General features: G+C 42.6%; 1 protein-coding gene across 1 annotated transcript in view; it reads left to right on the plus strand.

Moving 5' to 3' along the window:
* The window catches only part of LOC146340908 (microtubule-associated protein tau-like), a 160,333-nt gene that overhangs the window by 64,474 nt on the left and 77,933 nt on the right, over positions 1–17,926 (plus strand). Inside the window, exons 4-5 of the mRNA XM_084804475.1 lie at positions 7,481–7,567; positions 15,876–15,962. Coding sequence (XP_084660601.1) covers positions 7,481–7,567; positions 15,876–15,962 — 174 coding nt within the window. The remainder of the gene's footprint in view (positions 1–7,480; positions 7,568–15,875; positions 15,963–17,926) is intronic.

Here is a 17,926-nt window from a genome sequence, read left to right on the forward strand (position 1 = left end):
AAAGAGCTCAAAGCCGTGTTGAGGCCTAGGTCTCCTCCATCACAGTCCTCAGCCAAGGAAGGAATCACTCTGCAGCTCTCTAGCTAGCCTGTAGGGAATTCCAATAATAGGCTTCCTTTTTGACTCTGTAAGTCAACTGCCCTGAAGGTCAAAGGTGAATGATCGGATAGGCTAGCAGTGGGCAACTTGTGGCCCTCCAGATGTCTTGGCCTACAACTTCCATCAGCCTGAGCCAGCATAAGCATCTGGAGCTACAAGTTGCCCACCCCCTGGGACAGGTGCTATTGTTTATATGAGAACAGCAGCATGCGTCAGACTTTCTCCAAAAACTTAAGTATTTATTATTGCAATTAATTGGGAAAGCCCAGGGCAGAAAACTTTGGATTGGAGGAAAAGAAACAAGTGCAACTTATCTAAGAATTGTCCCTGGTTCCATCTGGGCACAGGATTGTTCTGGCTCTTGAAGAGATTACTCAAGCTTCTGCTGCAAAAGTGAAACTCTTTCTTCCACTTCACTCACATGGCCTGTTCAAGCACCAGCAGGAGCATGCAACCCCTCCCCCCGGCTCTTAAAGAGTAGCTGAGGGGGGGCAGAGGGCTGAGCTCTGCTGGGGAAATCTGGAGGTCCACAGCCAGCCCCCCCTTTACTACTGTGTGCCATTTATAAAACTCCAAAAGTGTGCTAGACTATGCATGGAACGTTTTGATAGTGCCATGCATAGACTCAACTGCCTGGCTGGGGTGGGGCTTGGAGACACCATTTGCAGTGGTCCTGGTCCTTCCTTAAAGGGCAATTCCAGAAGATTCTAGGGGATTCCCGTTGTTTTTTATCAGTTGGACTATGGCATGCACTCCATGTGGGGCTATCCTTTTGAAAAGTGCTCAGAAACATCCGTGGGTCCAAAATATAATAGCAGCCAATCTGTTGACCAGAGCCAATTATCAGGAGCATGTGATTCCCTTGTTATCACAGCTGTACTGACCCCGATTCATTTCTGGACCCAATTCAAAGTACTGGTTATTATCTTTAAAATCCTAAATGACTTGGGACCTGGATATTTGGGTACTGCTTTCTCCATATGGGCCTGCATGCTTATTAAGATCTTCTGGAGAGGCTGTTCTTCACACCCCATCAACATCTATGTTGTGTTTGGTTGGGATGTTGGAGAGGAGGAAACCTGTTTTGCCCCCTTGTTGATGACCTTCCATCATTGACTTGGTTCGCACATAACCCTAACTCTTGATTTCTTTAATCCATGGTTTGTTGCCCTACCCAGGGTTTATCTGGCAGACTGTAGAACAAACTATGGTTGGTTTTCTCAATCCCTGGGTTGTTTGTTTCCCTCCGCCTTTGCGTGCACCCTCCCTGTATCCGAAAGGCCTTTGTATACTGTAGTACTGGCTGTAGTACTGCAAAACAACCCACAGTTCTGGGTTCGCATGTAACAACCCATGGTTTAAACAACCCAGAGTTCACAGCCGAACAACAAACCATGGGTTCTGTTTCTGGGTTGTTTCTGGTTTGTTAGCATGGCTGCATTCACACATCATGACAACCCGGAATTCAACAACCCATACTATGGGTTCGAATTATGTGCAGACCAGGCCAATATGTGGAGACCTTTCTTTTCTGGAAGGTGTTTTATCTGCAGATGTTTTAAGTTTAATTTTCCTGGGATTCTAGTCTGAATTTTATCTGCTGTTTCATGTTTGTTATTAATTGTATCTTATTGTTTAATTAAACTGTAATCTGCCATAAATAATTGGATAAAATGGATAAAATAAAATTATTTTAATTAAAGAAAAAAAGTCAGTCTTTCCCCGGAGGATGTACAAACTGTATTAGACAAATAACAGAAGGTATGGCAGGGTGGATTGGATCCAGACTTTGTCATATTTAGAGTAGATACATTGAAATAAATGGGACTTAAGTTAGTCATGACTAATTTAAGTCCCACTGGTTTTGATGTGACTGAGTATGACTAAGTCTGAATCCGGCCTGGTATCTGTATGGAGAAGTAATGGTCTAATTAATATTAGAGATGGGGTACAGGGAGATCCAGTAGAGTAGCAGGTAAGGTGAAAGTAGAGAAGTTTAGGAAAGATTTTAAAATAGCAAGTGGGAAATTTCTAGAGTTTCACTCTGCTATGTAATCGCCATTCATTTTCACAAGGGAAATAGGATAATATCTCTCCTTCCTTGTTCTGCTTTCACTGGTGTAGCGTAACATATTTAGGGCACAATCCTATGCATTGCTGGCTGGGGCATGCTGGGAGTTGTAGGCCTTTTCTCTGTCTAAACATGCATAGGATCGCATCCTTACTCGTTGGCTTTTTTAGGTGCTGGAATCAAAACATTGTGACATTCTCCAAAGGATAACCTACAGAGAATAGTTGTTGCTTCTGACCTTCTATCTTCTCCCCTGCGAGTATTTTAACAGGACATTGGTGTTAGCCTTTGGCAACTCATTCCAGTACTCACACAGCAAAGGTGTAGCCTTATTTTATGCACCATATTCTCCCACCCTTAAGGACGATGGGCCTTTTGCTTACAGCTCTGGAAATCGGAATCTGAAGTTGCTAAGTTTTGGATGAAACTCTAGATGGTTCTCTGGTGGAGAACGTACTAGGGCACTTGTTATTTTAAAGTTTGACAGGTTCAAATCTCACTGGATGGCCACTTCCCCTCCCTACATCTGTCAGAATTAGGTACTTGCTTGGCCTGTTTGATTGAGAGATCAAAGATGGGGGACACAGTGCTTTTTCTGTCACGTTGAATGTACCATAAACCCCTAAAACATAGAAATGTCAGTCTGAAAAGCCAAATAGCTTTGGTTTGAAATATATGTTGGATATGAATATTAGTTTGCCACTTTTTAATCTTTTGGGGTAGTAGTGGGTGGTATGTCCCCCCCCCCTTTTCTTCTTTTACAGACTGTGTAATCTGTACTGTGCTTCTAGCATGCCAGATGCTTTCAAAACCTTTTTTCTTTCATACTTACAAGTCATGCGAAATAAATTGTTGTTGCTCCCATGTTAGAGGTTAAAATAGCCAAGGCAGATTTGGGTGGTTTGCTTGAACCTATCCTATGAGATCCTGCCTGAGATAGGGCTTGGACCCAGCTCATCCAAGTCCAAAATTGGTTGGCTATTTTTTAAATCCTGTCACATCTCATAGGTGCAGAGTAGATTACAACATGGGGGAAAAAACCAAGACATAAATAAAAGTAAAAACATAACTGTATCCCAGATAGTATGTAAATTCCTACAACATTAAAAAAAGCAACCCAAGCCCATCTGACAGCCATTCCGTATCCCATCTCCATGCTTATTCTGTGCCTTGGTGTTTCTCGGTGGCCAGGAACAGAAGAAGCCAGGTCAACATACCTGCAACGGGCAAAGGAAAGTAAAACAAAATTCAAAGGTGTAGCTGCCCTTTGTTATCCCTACCCCAAGGTGGTCATGTCTTTATGAATCCCCTTTGCTAAAGTGTGGGCTCCAGGTACACGTAGAAGCTGGGTTGTAAGTGAAACCGGGTTGCAAAATGCATTCATGCTATCTGCAGATAGAAACTAGGAGAACAGAGGTAGAATTGGACTATTGTTGTGGACTGAACTCTTGTAGATATAAGTTATAAGTGGCCTTAGGACAACACAAGGATCACAACTTGAGGCTTCCTTGTTAGTTCATAGATTACTTTGCTCTGCATGTCCTTTATTATTATTTAATACTATTCTCCATAGGCAAAAACTGCTGTTGGAAAGCTTTCCTCAAGAGAACACATGCAGTTATTTCTTTTACTTACAGCTACTAAAGTTAACAAATTTTTTGGAACGCTCAGCTTGAAATCCTTGAGAGAGACTGTTCACTAAATAGCATAGTAATTGAAACATGCAACAGACTGGATGTTCTACTCGGGACTTGTTCATATGAAACAGTTAATTTGAAGGGAGTTCACTTTATTCCTTGATATTAAAATGGAATATCTTTAAAAAATACTTTTCACATTTTTGACCATTTTCCGCTTTGCTTTGCTGTGAACTGCATGGTGGTTTTTAATTTGTTTACTTGCCCTGTAAATGGTGTCAAATGACATCCCACTTAAGAACAGGAAGAAGAGAACTATATGATCATGTGATGTATATCATTACAGTGGTTTATTTTAAGTGGGTAATTCCCTCCTCCCAACATGAAACTCCTGTTAAATTAAGTGCACGTTTAGTTTTTTCTGTTCTGTTTCAAATAAACCAATATAAACATTTTGACATTTGATGGAGGGAATCCAGAAAACATACCTCCATATTGATAAATGTTTTTGTACCTGATTTAGGTCATATTTGTGATTGCATAAACAACACACTCAAGTGCAAGGGGTAGACTACAGAATAGCAAAAAAACGAGTTTGATGATGTAGCAGATTTCATGATGTATTTATTGCTCAACTCTACCACATTTCAAATTGAGGTTGGTCTTGAAACACAGGCAGGTTTGTCTATGTGAAGGTGGTCCTTTAGGAACCTGCCAAAAATGGGTGGGGCATGTAGCATAGTAGTGATGATGGGAAGCAGGTTTGATGAAATATTTTCAAGGATTAGTTTGGGCATCTTAAGGTTTGTTTGTTTTTTGCAAAAGAATCTGCTCTTGCTGAACACTTAGGTCACAACAAATTGGTTGCCACTCAAAAGATCATGAATATTTCATCTTCTGACTGCCTGGAATCTGAAGTTTCAAATGTCAGGATTGGGCCCAGGCTCCCTGATTTGGTTTCTGATTCAGATTCAGAGTTGGAGGTGGAGCTAGAAGAAGCCCAGCTGGGACAGGGAGCGAGGAAGGAGATTCCCCAAGATTCTCCAGAAATCCCCCAAGTTTCTCCAGGCGTCAGTGAAGAACCTTCCAAGGGCTTATCACCCAGGAGGGCCAGGCACAGAGGCCATCTTCCCCCCTCTCCATGGGAACCTGGCCTCTGCCAGAGGGGGAGGAAGGACCAGCATTGACAGATGCCAGAGGTCGCCACTGAGTTAAGCGGGCGGAGCTGAGAGGAAGTGGGAGGCCTTCCACCAGACTGGCGGCCCGAAGTTGGGTCAGGAGGACCCTCCCTGAGAGGGGGAGCCCAGAAAAAGCTTATAGAGCATGGGGAAAGATCCGTTCAGGAGTTGAAAGGCAACTGCCCTGTTTCAGTAGTTCTCTTAACAAAAGCTCTGTTTTATTAATAAGGCCCAGAGGGCAGCTCCCAGCCTTAGTAGTCACTTTAGGTGAGAAGAGGTGCTATTACCTGAAAAAAGAGCTTGTAGGTTGCTAAGCCAGTCTCTTTTGCTTTCCTATTGTGCAGGAGGGCTTGGAATCCCTGACATCAAATTGCTTCCATCCTTGTTATGATTATCTAAGCTTAATACTAATCTATCTTTGATTTACTTGAAATCTAATATTCCTTATCACATCCAGAATCGTAGTATCATCGAATAGTAGGGTTGGAAGGGGTCTACAAGGCCATCGAGTCCAACCCCCTGCTTAGTGCAGGAATCCAAGTCAGAGCATCCCTGACAGATGGCTGTCCAGCCTCGTCTTGAACGCCTCCAGTGTGGGAGAGCCCACCACCTCCCTAGGGAATTGGGTCCATTGTCGTATTGCTCTAACAGTCAGGACTGTTTTTTCTGATGTTCAGCCGGAATCTGGCTTCCTGTCACTTGAGCCCATTATTCCGTGTCCTGGACTCTGGGATGATCAAGAAGAGATCCTGGCCTTCCTCTCTGTGACAACTTTTTAAGTACTTGAAGAGCGCTGTCATATCTCCCCTCAGTCTTCTCTTCTCAAGGCTAAACATGCCCAGTTCCTTCAGTCTCTCTTCACAGGGCTTTGTTTCCAGTCCCCTGATCATCTTTGTTGTCCTCCTCTGAACCTTTTCCAGTTTGTCCGCATCCTTCTTAAAGTGTGGTGCCCAGAACTGGACACAGTAGTCCAGATGAGGCCTAACCAGTGCTGAGTAGAGGGGAACTAGTACTTCCTGGGATTCGGAAGCTATGCTTCTATTAATGCAGCCCAAAATAGCATTTGCCTTTTTTGCAGTCACATCACATTATTGGCTCATATTCAACTTGTGATCGACCACAATTTCAAGATCCTTCTCGCTTGTAGTGTGGTTGAGCCACGTATCCCCCATCTTGTAACTGTGCATTTGGTTTCATCTTCCTAGGTGCAGAACTTGGCATTTTTCCCTATTAAATGTCATTCTGTTGTTTTCTGCCCAGCGCTCCAGTCTTATCAAGATCACTTTGAATTTTGTTTCTGTCTTCCCAAGTATCAGCTATCCCGCCCAATTTGGTGTCATCTGCAAATTTGATCAGCATTCCCTGCACCTCCTCCTCCAAGTCATTAATAAAGATGTTGAAGAGCACTGGGCCCAGGACTGAGCCATGCGGTACCCCACTCATTACTTCTCCCCAGTTTGAGAAGGTCCCATTGATAAGCACTCTATGAGTCCGATTCTGTAGCCAACTATGGATCCACCGGATCGTTGTTTCATCTAGCCCACTTTGAGCTAGTTAGCTCATCAGGATATCATGGGGCACTTTGTCGAAAGCTTTGCTGAAGTCGAGGTATATGATGTCTACAGCATTCCCACGGTCTACAAGGGAGGTTACTTGATCAAAAAATGAGATCAGATTTGTCTGGCAGGACTTGTTTTTGACAAATCCATGTTGGTTTCGAGTAATCACGGCATTGTTTTCAAGGTGCTTCTAGATGGATTGCTTTATCATCTGCTCCAGAATTTTCCCAGGGATTGATGTCAGACTGACTGGTCTGTAGTTCCCTGGTTCCTCCTTTTTACCCTTTTTGAAGATAAGGACAACATTAGCCCTCCTCCAGTCATCTGGAAGTTCACCCGTCCTCCATGATTGCTCAAAGAGAATAGAGACCTCTTCTGCCAGTTCCTTTATTAGTCTAGGAAGCAGTTCATCTGGCCCAGGAGATTTGAACTCATTCCAAGTAATTAGGTGTTCCTTGACCATATGCCTATGTTCTGTGCATGCTAGAATTAAATCAATTTCTATGTTATAGATGGGCAACTAACAGTTTGCGGGCCTCATCCAGTTTCCCAGGGGACAGAATGTTGGACATGGACGTCCAAGTCCTCCTTTCTCTTTTTGGAAGACCTTTAGCAAGTCGCCTTCATCTATCTTCAGTTCCTGCAATTTGTTTTATATGTTCCTGGAAAACATTGCTCTTAATCTATCTTGAAGAATATATATGACTGTAAATCACTTTTGTAAAGAAATATAATAATAGCTGAAGGAAACTTGCTAAAATCATATGACATTTTGTGGGGATGCCTGCTACAAGGGAGGATGGTAAGAGCACTTGGTATGGATTTGGTAGTCAAAATAGTGGAGTAAGTTGTATGGAAAGCATGCATTGCAAAGCAGTTGGCAGGAGCTACACAGGGAAGTTTGTTTTTTATATTATTTTTGTCTTCCTTTTCTAGATACTTGTGACAGGATGGCTGACCAGCATGAGGATTTCAGCATGACAGATGACCGTTTGGTGAGCCAGGCCAGGTGGAACCAGGCAGGTGAGTCTTGTCAGGCGGGAGACAGGAGAGAGCTTCTTCCACAGGGCGGAATCCAGGAGGATGGTGGTGCACAGTGTGAAAAAAATGGAGAAAGGCTATCTGTGGGGATGCAGCCTGGAAGCGTAAATGAACTGAGGAGAGGTTAGTCCATGAATCCTAGTCAAAAGTATCATTGTCCATGTTTACATTGCTTGCTGTCAGTGCTTTGTGTTCAGTAGTCAAGAATTTCCTGTTTTGGAGACTTGGCACTTAAACGTTGTGGCTGCGATTAGAAAAGTGATTGTAAACTTGATGTTAGTCTGTTACAACAAGAGAAACACTACTGCATATCTTAAGACCACCCGAGTCCCATCTACACAAGCCTTTTACTCTGGGGCAGCAGCAAGTCAAGGTCCTTCAGGACAGACAACAGAGTCGCCACTTTGCAGCCATCCGTGGTTTTCTCCTGGAAAATGCAGATTTCCAAGGAGGTGTTTTGCTGCAATGTTTTTCGTTTGCTGAGGGTTTCCTGCGGTTGCGAGCCACCTGTCCTTTCCCCAAACTGACTTCGCATTTTGCAGTGGGCGTGTTGTAGGCATGTGTAGTGCTTGCATCACTCTGTGACGCCCCTTTATTCCCCCATCCTTTCACAGCTGTGCAGTTACAGAGGCACAGAGGGGCGTTTTCATTTATTTAATCACATTTTCACATATTTTTGCAGCTTCGTATCTTCACAATGGTTGCTTCTGGACTCAGTGCCCAAGGGATGGGGGCGGGGGTCTTGTGGGAGGACCAACTTCATTCCAGCCACCATTTCGGAGCGATGGGTAGGCACGTACCGCTCACACCTTGTGAGTGTGAACCATCGTAAGAGTCTTGGGCTGGGGAACTGACAAACAATGTGGAAATGAAGGAGCACAGATCACCCACATTTTGCCTAATGAGGGACAGACAGGCACAACAGAACCCCTAAAATACAAAACAGCCACTGAAGTGTCACACCCCCATGCTCATGGGCCTGCACAGCTGTGCATTAATGTATAATGGCAAAAAAAAGGGCACAGTGGAATCTGTTTGGGAAGCCTGCAGTGAATCTTGAGTGTACCGCAGCAGAAGCTAATTCGAAGCTGAAATGCTGCACAGTTGCAACGGAGTGAAGGGTGAAAGTGGTACCATGTAGATGGGGCCCTGGTTTACAGTAGCATGAATTTTGGAGCTTTAGCCTACTTCACGGCATGGTCTGGGAAGGTGGTTAGATAAAAGATGCGCAAGCTGAGGACAAGCCAAATTGGCTAAATGTGAGCAAACGTAACAGTAATGCCAAACGGACCCTTCTTACTGATTTGTTAAGCATATCGTGAATATCATATACATCCTTATGACTGTTAACTTACATTTTGTACTAAGAATAACCCATAATTCTTGTTCCAGCTCTTGAGATGCCCAGTCAAAATTGTTACTGAATCCGGTTCTGAGCTAATTATAGAAGGAAGCTGTATAAAACAATTAGCCTATAAAGGTGTCCCAGTAGGTTCTGTTAGCTTCTTAAAAATATATATGGCAACTTCTCACTGGCTCAGATCAGACATTATGTTCTCTTCTTGCTGCACTATAGTTTAGCAAGGCAGGATCAAGTATCAGACCAGTGCCTTTCCTCTTTGTGTGCTGATCCAGTTCTCCATTACATATGAAATTGGGAACTGTGGTTAATTTAAAGGTCAGTTTATTAACCAGGACTGTAAACCACCATGGTTGAAGATTCTGGCTAGTAAATTGACATTGAGCACAGTTTCCCTTTTCAGATGTAACTGAGAACCGTTACATCTAAGCTAAGCAGAATCAGTACATCAAGGGAGGAGGCAAGGGGATGATTTAGAGGGGAGACCATAGGCACTCATTTGGAGCAGTTAAACTATGATTTTAGCAAGCCAGGAATGTTAAGTCTGAACTGGACCATTGATCTTCCTTTTCTACATTATCAACATTTTTAGCTGTGCTCCAGGTGGCCAGATATTTAATTATGTTCAAAGTGACAAAAACATATTGGGCAGTATCCAATACTGCCACTCAGCTTTCACCGGTTCCATTGTGCTTGTGGGATCCACTGCTTGTGCAATGGGGATGTTTGTAGTTCAAAAAACCCTGGAAATGAGCAGAAACAGTCATTTCCAGAATGGGACTGGTCAGTGGAAATCCCTTCTAGGAGCTCCACTGATCTGTAGTCTTCCGGAAATGCATGTTTTTGCTCATTTCAGATTGCTTTGGGAACTGCTAGTGGTAGGTCCAGCTAGCATGCAGGCAGTATTAGATACTGCCCATTTGTTGTAATTTAATATTAGCATTCCCATCTTCTTGTACTCCTAGCACATCTGTTGCATATCAGAGTAAAAAACTGGAGCACCTGAATTGCCATCTTTGCTGTCACTTTTCAGAGATTCTGCTGCATCATCCCTCGCACTGAGAGGTACATTTTAAACTAGGAAATAGATTCTTACCTTGGAAGAGTGTGTGAAATGTGCAGAGGACTGTGGAGCCTAATTGGAAGAAAGCAAAGGCTTTTCAGAAATTAACAGCTTTTGTTGTCAACCAAGCACTCTTCTTGTCCCTTGATTTAAGTTAAAAATTATTCATTGGATAGGGGCTGCGGTTAATGCGTGTGACATGTCCTTTGTGTAATATGTATGTGTATGTATTTAAGACTTGTGAAAACATTTTCTCTTATATAGATTTCAGTTACTAGATGCAGAGAAATATTCTTCTTACAAAGGAACTCGTTATCTGTGTGTATTCAAAAAGCACAATTTTAAAATTAATGCTCTTGCCACTTTTGTGAAACCCTGAACATTTCCAGGGCTCACCACCTGAGATATCAGGGTTTGCCTCTTCAAGTGTCCATCTGTGTGTTTTTGATTGCTTCCTTCAGTGTTCTCTGTAATACTAATACATTAGTGTCCTCAAAGGACATTTGCACCAGGACTGATCAGTGAGCAAAGGTGATTCAGCCACCCTTCCATAACACACTCCAGTACTTACATTTGCAGTCTTGCACGTTTGGAAATAAGCTCAACTGAGATTAATATGTGGTAATGTCTAAATTAATTCTGCTCACAACTGATATAGTAGAATACAGTCATAATCCACACACCTGAATGCAAAGAGCAAGTTCAGATGTCTCTGAACATAGGAATATAAGAATTGCAGTGCAGTGTTCTGTCCCAAGGACTTCCCCCCAAAAGAACTTTGAGATTGTTGGTTTGAACCAGTGCTGGGGTGGCATGGATGAGCCTTTTTAAAAACAGTGTCCACTGTTGTATCCTCAGTGCCTAGTCTTTGTGAAAAGAGAAGAGAAATATAGCTGTGATTCCAGTTGTGGGGAAAGATCCTGTTGGTGCCTGAGGCAGAATAACAACCTGCTTTGCCACTGCCATACAGGAAGCTGAAGAAGTGGTTGGTCAGCTCATGGAGGACCATGTGTCATTATGTAAATCAATGAAAAGTCTCAGAACCTTGTCAAAGAGCCCCGGGATTTCCAGTTACCACAAAGGAAGTAATGATTCCATAGATGGGTAAGAAGAGGAAGTCCAAGAAAAAGATACCGAGTAAAACGCACCACTGATGAAAAAGAAAGCTCCTTCAACTGTAACCAGGTACTTTCTATGTGGGACAACGGTGCTTGAAAATATGCAGATGTTTGGAACTACCTCACAACCCTCAACTGCTGCTATTTTTTTATGGTTTTACTGTTGAGTACATCCTCAGAGCTAGAGAACATATCTGAGGGTGCTCAGTTCTCAGTGGACATTCGGTGGAATATCCAGAGGCCTTTTGGATTTTGATTGGCACAGATGTCTAGACTGCTGACTGCCAGTAATGGGAGCACTTTTCTCACGATGAGAATTGTACTACTATGAAACGTGGAAGATGGTGCCACCTCTTAAATGCAGGAGTGGGATCATGTGGCATGCTTAGCTCCATGACTGTAGTCTCGCCTTGGGTTGGATGGAGCAGGAAAGGGTGGCTACTGCTGACCAAGGGAGAGTTGTGAGCAACATGCACTGGAACGGTCTCCTGTTCCAAAGACCAAATGAAGCAGATGCAAAGGGACAAATAGTATGGACCTCACCTCAAATGACTTTTTAACAAATAACTTCAGTTCAGATGTTGTAATCTTGTAGAACCTGCTAGCACATCAGGCCTCATTCCAAGATATTCTTGGAACAGAGTCTACTGATCCTTCAGGGCAGATAGTGCTGGATGAAGAAGAGGAGGAGAGGTATCCTCTCAGTCTAGTATTAGAACACTAATCAGTTGACTGATCAAATATTTTCTGAAGCCAAGGATTATTTATTTATTTATTTATTTAAAATATCTATATTCTGCCTTTCCTTGTGCAGTTCAAGGCAGCTAACAGAGATCATAAAATGCAATTAAAAACCAACAAAAATAGTGAATTAACAAAAATTATTAAAAACAGCAGCTATAAAAAAAATGTAAAAGGATTACATACCATTATGCCAAAGCCAAACAGTACAGTCTAGCCGCTGAAGATGGAAAGCCTTTCTAAGTGCTGTGGCAGAATGCCAACTTGAAGGGCCAAAATTAACCTTCCTAGGCAGGGAGTTCAAAGTCTGCGGGTGCTTCCAGACAAGACTTCTGTCCTGCCATCTCCCTGCCTCATTCATGGAATTTTACCAGTTCTATACCTCCTGTGTTTTCCCACCAATTCTTCCATCTTTTTTCTTACCACAGAAAGTCTGTTAAGGAAAGCTGGCAGAATAGCTGAACAGTATGTTCAGATTGGTAGCACTAGGAGCCCTCCGTCTTGGAAGCATCCAGAAAAAACCCCTCTCCCTTGTTCTAACCAAACTTGTGTTTGGAACATAACAAGAGGCTCTCTGTGGATGATCTTAATGTTCGGGCAGAGTAATCCAGGAGGAGGTGGTTCTTCAGATATCCAGAATCCCCTTATGTACATATATTTTTAATTTCTGAAGGAGCAGCTGATCACAGGTCCTGTCATTTATATTTATTAAATCTCTCCTCTTCAAGTAGAACTCAAAAGTGGCATACATAAGGTTCCAAGATGGTCGCCAAACCAGGCCTTGCCCAGACACAGACTTGCTTACCGACAGCAAGGTTATTGCATGAGGTGCCTTCAGGCCACACTTCCCCTTCTGCTGTCGTCAGAGCCAATCTGCATTTTGGGTTGACTTCTGAATTCCTTTAACCAATAATGTGCAGGACTATCTTGTTTTCAATCCACTTAATTGACAAGGATTCAACATTTCAAAAAATGAAATGAATTGAAAACAAGGTAGTCCTGTACATTATTGGTTACAGGAATACTGAAGTCAACTTAAATGCAGATTTGGCTCTGACTGACAGCAGAGGGGGAGGTACGGCCTGAAGGCACCTCATGCAGAAACCTTGCTGTAGGTAAGCAAGTCTTGCTTACCTATGTGTAGCATAGGTGAGCAGTCATATTGTTCCATATAGAGATCTCTTCGTGATTTTCTGCAATTGAATTATTTGCTGGTTAGTATGAATGGAAGAAAAAATTGAGGGTGTTCATCTATAAGCCAGGATCTTCTGAAATAGCCCTGTCCAGTTATGCAACCCTTTTTACTTCCACTATTTGCATTGAAAAGAATAGTGGGATTAACTGGAAGCCCCTATTGCCACCCTCTTCAGTAGACCTTGGCTCTATCTATATGCTCCATCCACATACACCACAAAATATTCCCATGCTGTTATAATTTGCATGTACATTACCCACTTAATGTGGCTGGCCAGAGCCACTCTGAAAGTATGTAGCTTATAGGTAACCAACTTCCATTTTGTATTTGTGGAATTTGGGTTATCTTGGGTTATCTTGGTTAACCTGGAATTCTAGGATCTAGAGTAATTTTTAGTTGTGACTGCAACCTGTCTGTGTCTGCTGCCTAGTCCATAGCTGTAGTCCCTGTTCAACGTTTAGCATTGGCTGATGATAAAGGGAAGAATATCTATAGTCCTGTGGAAATTATGTGGTCTGCAGGAAGGTCTCCCTCGTAACATACAGGCTTCAAGGGGAAAGGAGAAAAGCTCTTAAAAGTCCATTATACACTGGCAGCAGAGAGACCAAAAAGACCCACGAAGACATGTTCCCCAATTTTCCTCAGTAGACGACCCCCTCCCCCGCCCACCATGTTGTTCAAGTCCATGTGTCCAAGAGCTCCTCACATCCCCCCGTCCCCGTAGTCAGGTACATCTTGGGAATATCAAAGTGACTCAGATCTTAATGAAGAGACAGGATTGTGTCCTCTCACACTACCACCTTTCATGCTCATTTTTGCTATTAGATTTTCTAAATGTAAGTTGAAGGAGGACAGTAGATTCCTACTCTTTTGGACACATTTCCTATAAATTACCAAAAAAAAGAAGAAAATATCTACCTCTCTTCATTTTTAAAAGTATGGACCAGCAGATGCCTGTCAACCGAGATCACCTGTGATGCTGAAGCACTTACTTTGAACCTTATTCTGAATAATTTCCAGAGGGTAGCCTTGTTAGTCTGTTGCAACAAAAACAGCAAAGAGCACCTTAAAGACTAATACATTTATTTTGCCATAAGCTTTCATGGACTGTAGTCCATGTCATCAGATGCATGGAGTAACATGGAGACTTTCAGGGTTTTTATACAATACGTATGGACCCAGTTCTCATTATCACCTTAGCCCATCATGGCTTGTTTAAGCCACGGTGGGCTGCGGCATGTGTCAGGCAGTTTTTGAATATTTAAGTCGTGACCGTGGCTTGTTGTGTCATATGAGCGCAAGGCTGTGCAAGGGTTAAGCAACCCTTGCAGAAGAACAGGCCCTAGAACAGGCTATGAGTTATGCAAGTGCTGCTTAAGCCTTGCACAGCCCCCGCTGCCTGGGTTTGGACGACACGACAAGCTGCTGCTTGAATATTCAAAATGGCCACTGCTACGTGCTGTAGCCCACCATGCCTTAAAGAAGTTCATGCAAACTGGCTTGTGGTTGTGAGAATTGTAAACAGTGAGGTCAGAAGGAAAACCAATGCAGAAAGTACTTCAAGGCAACAATCACATTTTTACAGTGGTCTTTTACAGTGCAGAAAACAAACATCCTGGCATTAGGTGAGCCAATTAACACATGCAGTGTGATAAAAATGCATAATCCTGATTCAAGTGTCTGGCAATAGAATTAAACCTGTTGATGAATTTTAATTCAGCAGCATCTCACTCTAATCTCCTTTTGAAGTTCCTGTGCTCCACAGTGGCAACTGTGATACAGTGTCGTGGAAGGCAGAAGTGTTCTCTCACTGCTTTCTGAATGTTAATTTCTTACGTCAGATTTGTGTCCATGTATTCTTTTCCATAGAGACTGGGTTTGCCCAATGCAGAAGGGCTTTGCTGACAGAAGATGGCATATATTACACTGGAAGATGAGCAAGTGAATCAGCCCCTAAGGGGTGACATTATTAGGTCCTACGACCATCTTTCCAGCATAGATATGCGGACTGAGCAGGCATCTGGATTGGTTGCAGGGTCTGGTCCCTGCGTTTGTATTCTCATTATGTGGCTGGCTGCTAGTGAGTGGCTGTTTCAGATTGCAGGGGCAGGTGGGGGCGGGCTCTCTGTAAGCAAGTACAGGCCACTCAAGGCCAATGAGAGGGAAGAGTCATTGTCCAGAATGGGCTGTAGATCGCTGATATGTTTTAGTGGGGGGCATCCATGGGGCAACATGTGGTGTTCTGTTGTTTTCTCTTCTGGATCTGTCTTGTAGTGGGTATATGTCTGGCCTTGTTGATCTGTTTTCTCACTTCGTTGGGTGGGTCTTGTAGTCTGGGGAGTGCACATTTTTGTTTGCTTTCTTCCATAAAAAGTGTCTATTACTGTCGTGCTCTAGTATCCTGAAATGCACTTTCTCGCAAGCAAGGCAAGACCCGCAACGTTCTTAAAATGGCAGTCATACTGATCTGTACTGAAAAGAAAGAGCAAAAAAGGCTTGTCTCGCTTTTTGACTTCTTGACTGTTTGGTTTTGTTTTTGTTGCTAGTTGATGCACCTTGCAGATCAATTGCTCTTAACAGCTTCGCCTTTGCTGTTTTTTGTTGCTGCCACTGAAACTTGTGTCTGGTACTTTCTACCATTGCTTTCTCTTTCTGTTGTCTGCCATTACTGCCAGCTAGCAAACACATGTGCGCGCCCATTCTTTGCAATATGGGGATGAGCAGGCTTTAACGCAAAGACCTTTTGCATAGTTGTCAGGCCATACTGCAGAGCTGGGCTCCTTATGCTGAGTGCTGAATGTGTGTATTTCCAGGCTCTCCCCTCCATATTCCAGTTGATGATGGATCCGATGAACCAGGGTCTGAGGCTTCTGATGCTAAGAGTACCCCAGCTGTGGAAGGTGGGAGCTCTTTGTCTCGTTACTTTGAAATTTATAGCACCCAGCACTTCAGCATGTCTTTTAGAAGTGCACCAAAATGGATTTTTTTCCTGGAAAAGAAGGCTTTCTCACATCTCTGTTTCTAATTTTAAATGACCTGCATTCAGTTTTGATAGTTGCTTTAACAAGAATCGCTACAGACAGGATTAACTGTAGTCTTGTTTCCTTCTTGTGCACTCAAATACAGCGTATCTGTGATTAGCCAAATGATGCATCCTGTTTTCAAGGCCCTTCATAGGATGTTAAATATTCACATTCTTTTTAAAACTATTCGCAGGGCAGTACAGTTAACATAGACTCTGGCCTCAGAAAAGCAGTAAACAGAAATCCTTCATTTGTAGGGAGCCCTTTCCAGCCCCCTGAAGAAAATCAAGACTGTGGCTACTTTCTCTTATGGTTCTGTTTACACTACTGGCTTACTCCAGGTCATTGCCAAATTGAAGTTGATTTCATGCACCGCAGCCCTACAGCATCTATACAGTAAGCATCTGGCAATCACTCTAGGCATCTTACATGCAGCCTTGCAAAAAAGTTTAATTAGTTTGCCGGCTCAAACACCTAAAAAAACAATGTATTAGTTATTTGTGATCTGAAAGAAACAATTTTTGTAAAGATTTCCTACCTGATCATCTAGAAGTGATTCTTACACAGCACAGGTGGTGAAGTAAATGGCTATTTATAAGCTTAATTACATGGTTCAGATTTTGAAGTGGGCTGCTTTTCCACACTGTAATTTCCCACTTAGCCACATGGCGAATCCAGAATTTTATCCTGTAGTTGTGCCACCCTTGTCTGTTCTCTTGTGCCTTTTTGGTTCACTCAGTCAAAATCAGTGCATGCAAAAGTCTATGCTGAGTGAGGCTGTTGTTCTCCCAGAATAACTTTCGTTTCTCATTTAAATTGAGTACATTTTCCACATGTGAGTATTGCAATTTGAGTGCACTGGGAATGCACAATTGCATGTTTCTTCAGGGAGAAATAATTAATGGACAGTCTTCGGAGAGGGTGGTAGATAAACAAATGCTACCCAAGTATTCTCAAAGATAGCCCAATTACTCACCCTGATTTGGGAGTAGGCAAAATATAGTAACACCCCCCCCCCCCGATCCTGTAAACAAGTCAAGACAAACTGATGGCAGCATGATTCAACGTAACTTGTAGAGTAGTCATGCCCTTATTATATTTACAGCTACATTTCAAGAATGCAGAAATGAAGCTTGGTGGCTGTTTTTATTTTTAAGCCTGTAAGAATGATTTTTCTCTTTTGGGCTACAAGTGCTCTTAAATGGCTAGAGATTTAAAACATTCTAGGTATATAAGTACTTGTCCCATTAGATCCTGCTGTTGATAACACTTTGTTATCTATCAAATGTGACAAATGGAATCTTCTAAACCTGGCATCCTGAAGAATCACTGAATCAGTAAGGTAAGCAGTTCTCTAAATGTTCTTCTGCAGACAACCAGATACAAATAATGTTGGCAATAAATGCCAAGAGAATAAATAATACACAAAATAGAAGCAAATTCATTTGTAGTGCAGCCATACGCTTAGAGCTGCATCAAATAGAAATGTTTTGTTGGACACCAGACATTTCAGGTTCTTGGCATCAGTAACATTGGGGAAATCTACAAAAAAAAAAAGACCCCTTTTCCTCATCAAAACTGTACACTCTAAAAATCCTTAACTGAAGAAGAGCAATGGATCTGTGTGCCAGTCTGTGTCTAAATATTGTCTCTCAGAAATGGATTGGAGATTAAAAAGTCAGAGACAATCTTATCCCGTTGTCCTCCCCTTGTTCATCTCATTGACTGTCTTGTCTATGTTTTTTCTCTTGCCTTATTGTGATTGGAAGGCTTGGGTGGGGTGGGGGAGGGAGTGGAGTATGAATTATATACTTTGTACTTCTCCATGAGTGGCACTTTTA

Source organism: Heloderma suspectum, chromosome 6 (genome assembly GCF_057233095.1).
Source record: "Heloderma suspectum isolate Gila_16-S chromosome 6, 16-S_ref, whole genome shotgun sequence".
Classification (NCBI taxonomy): domain Eukaryota; kingdom Metazoa; phylum Chordata; class Lepidosauria; order Squamata; family Helodermatidae; genus Heloderma; species Heloderma suspectum.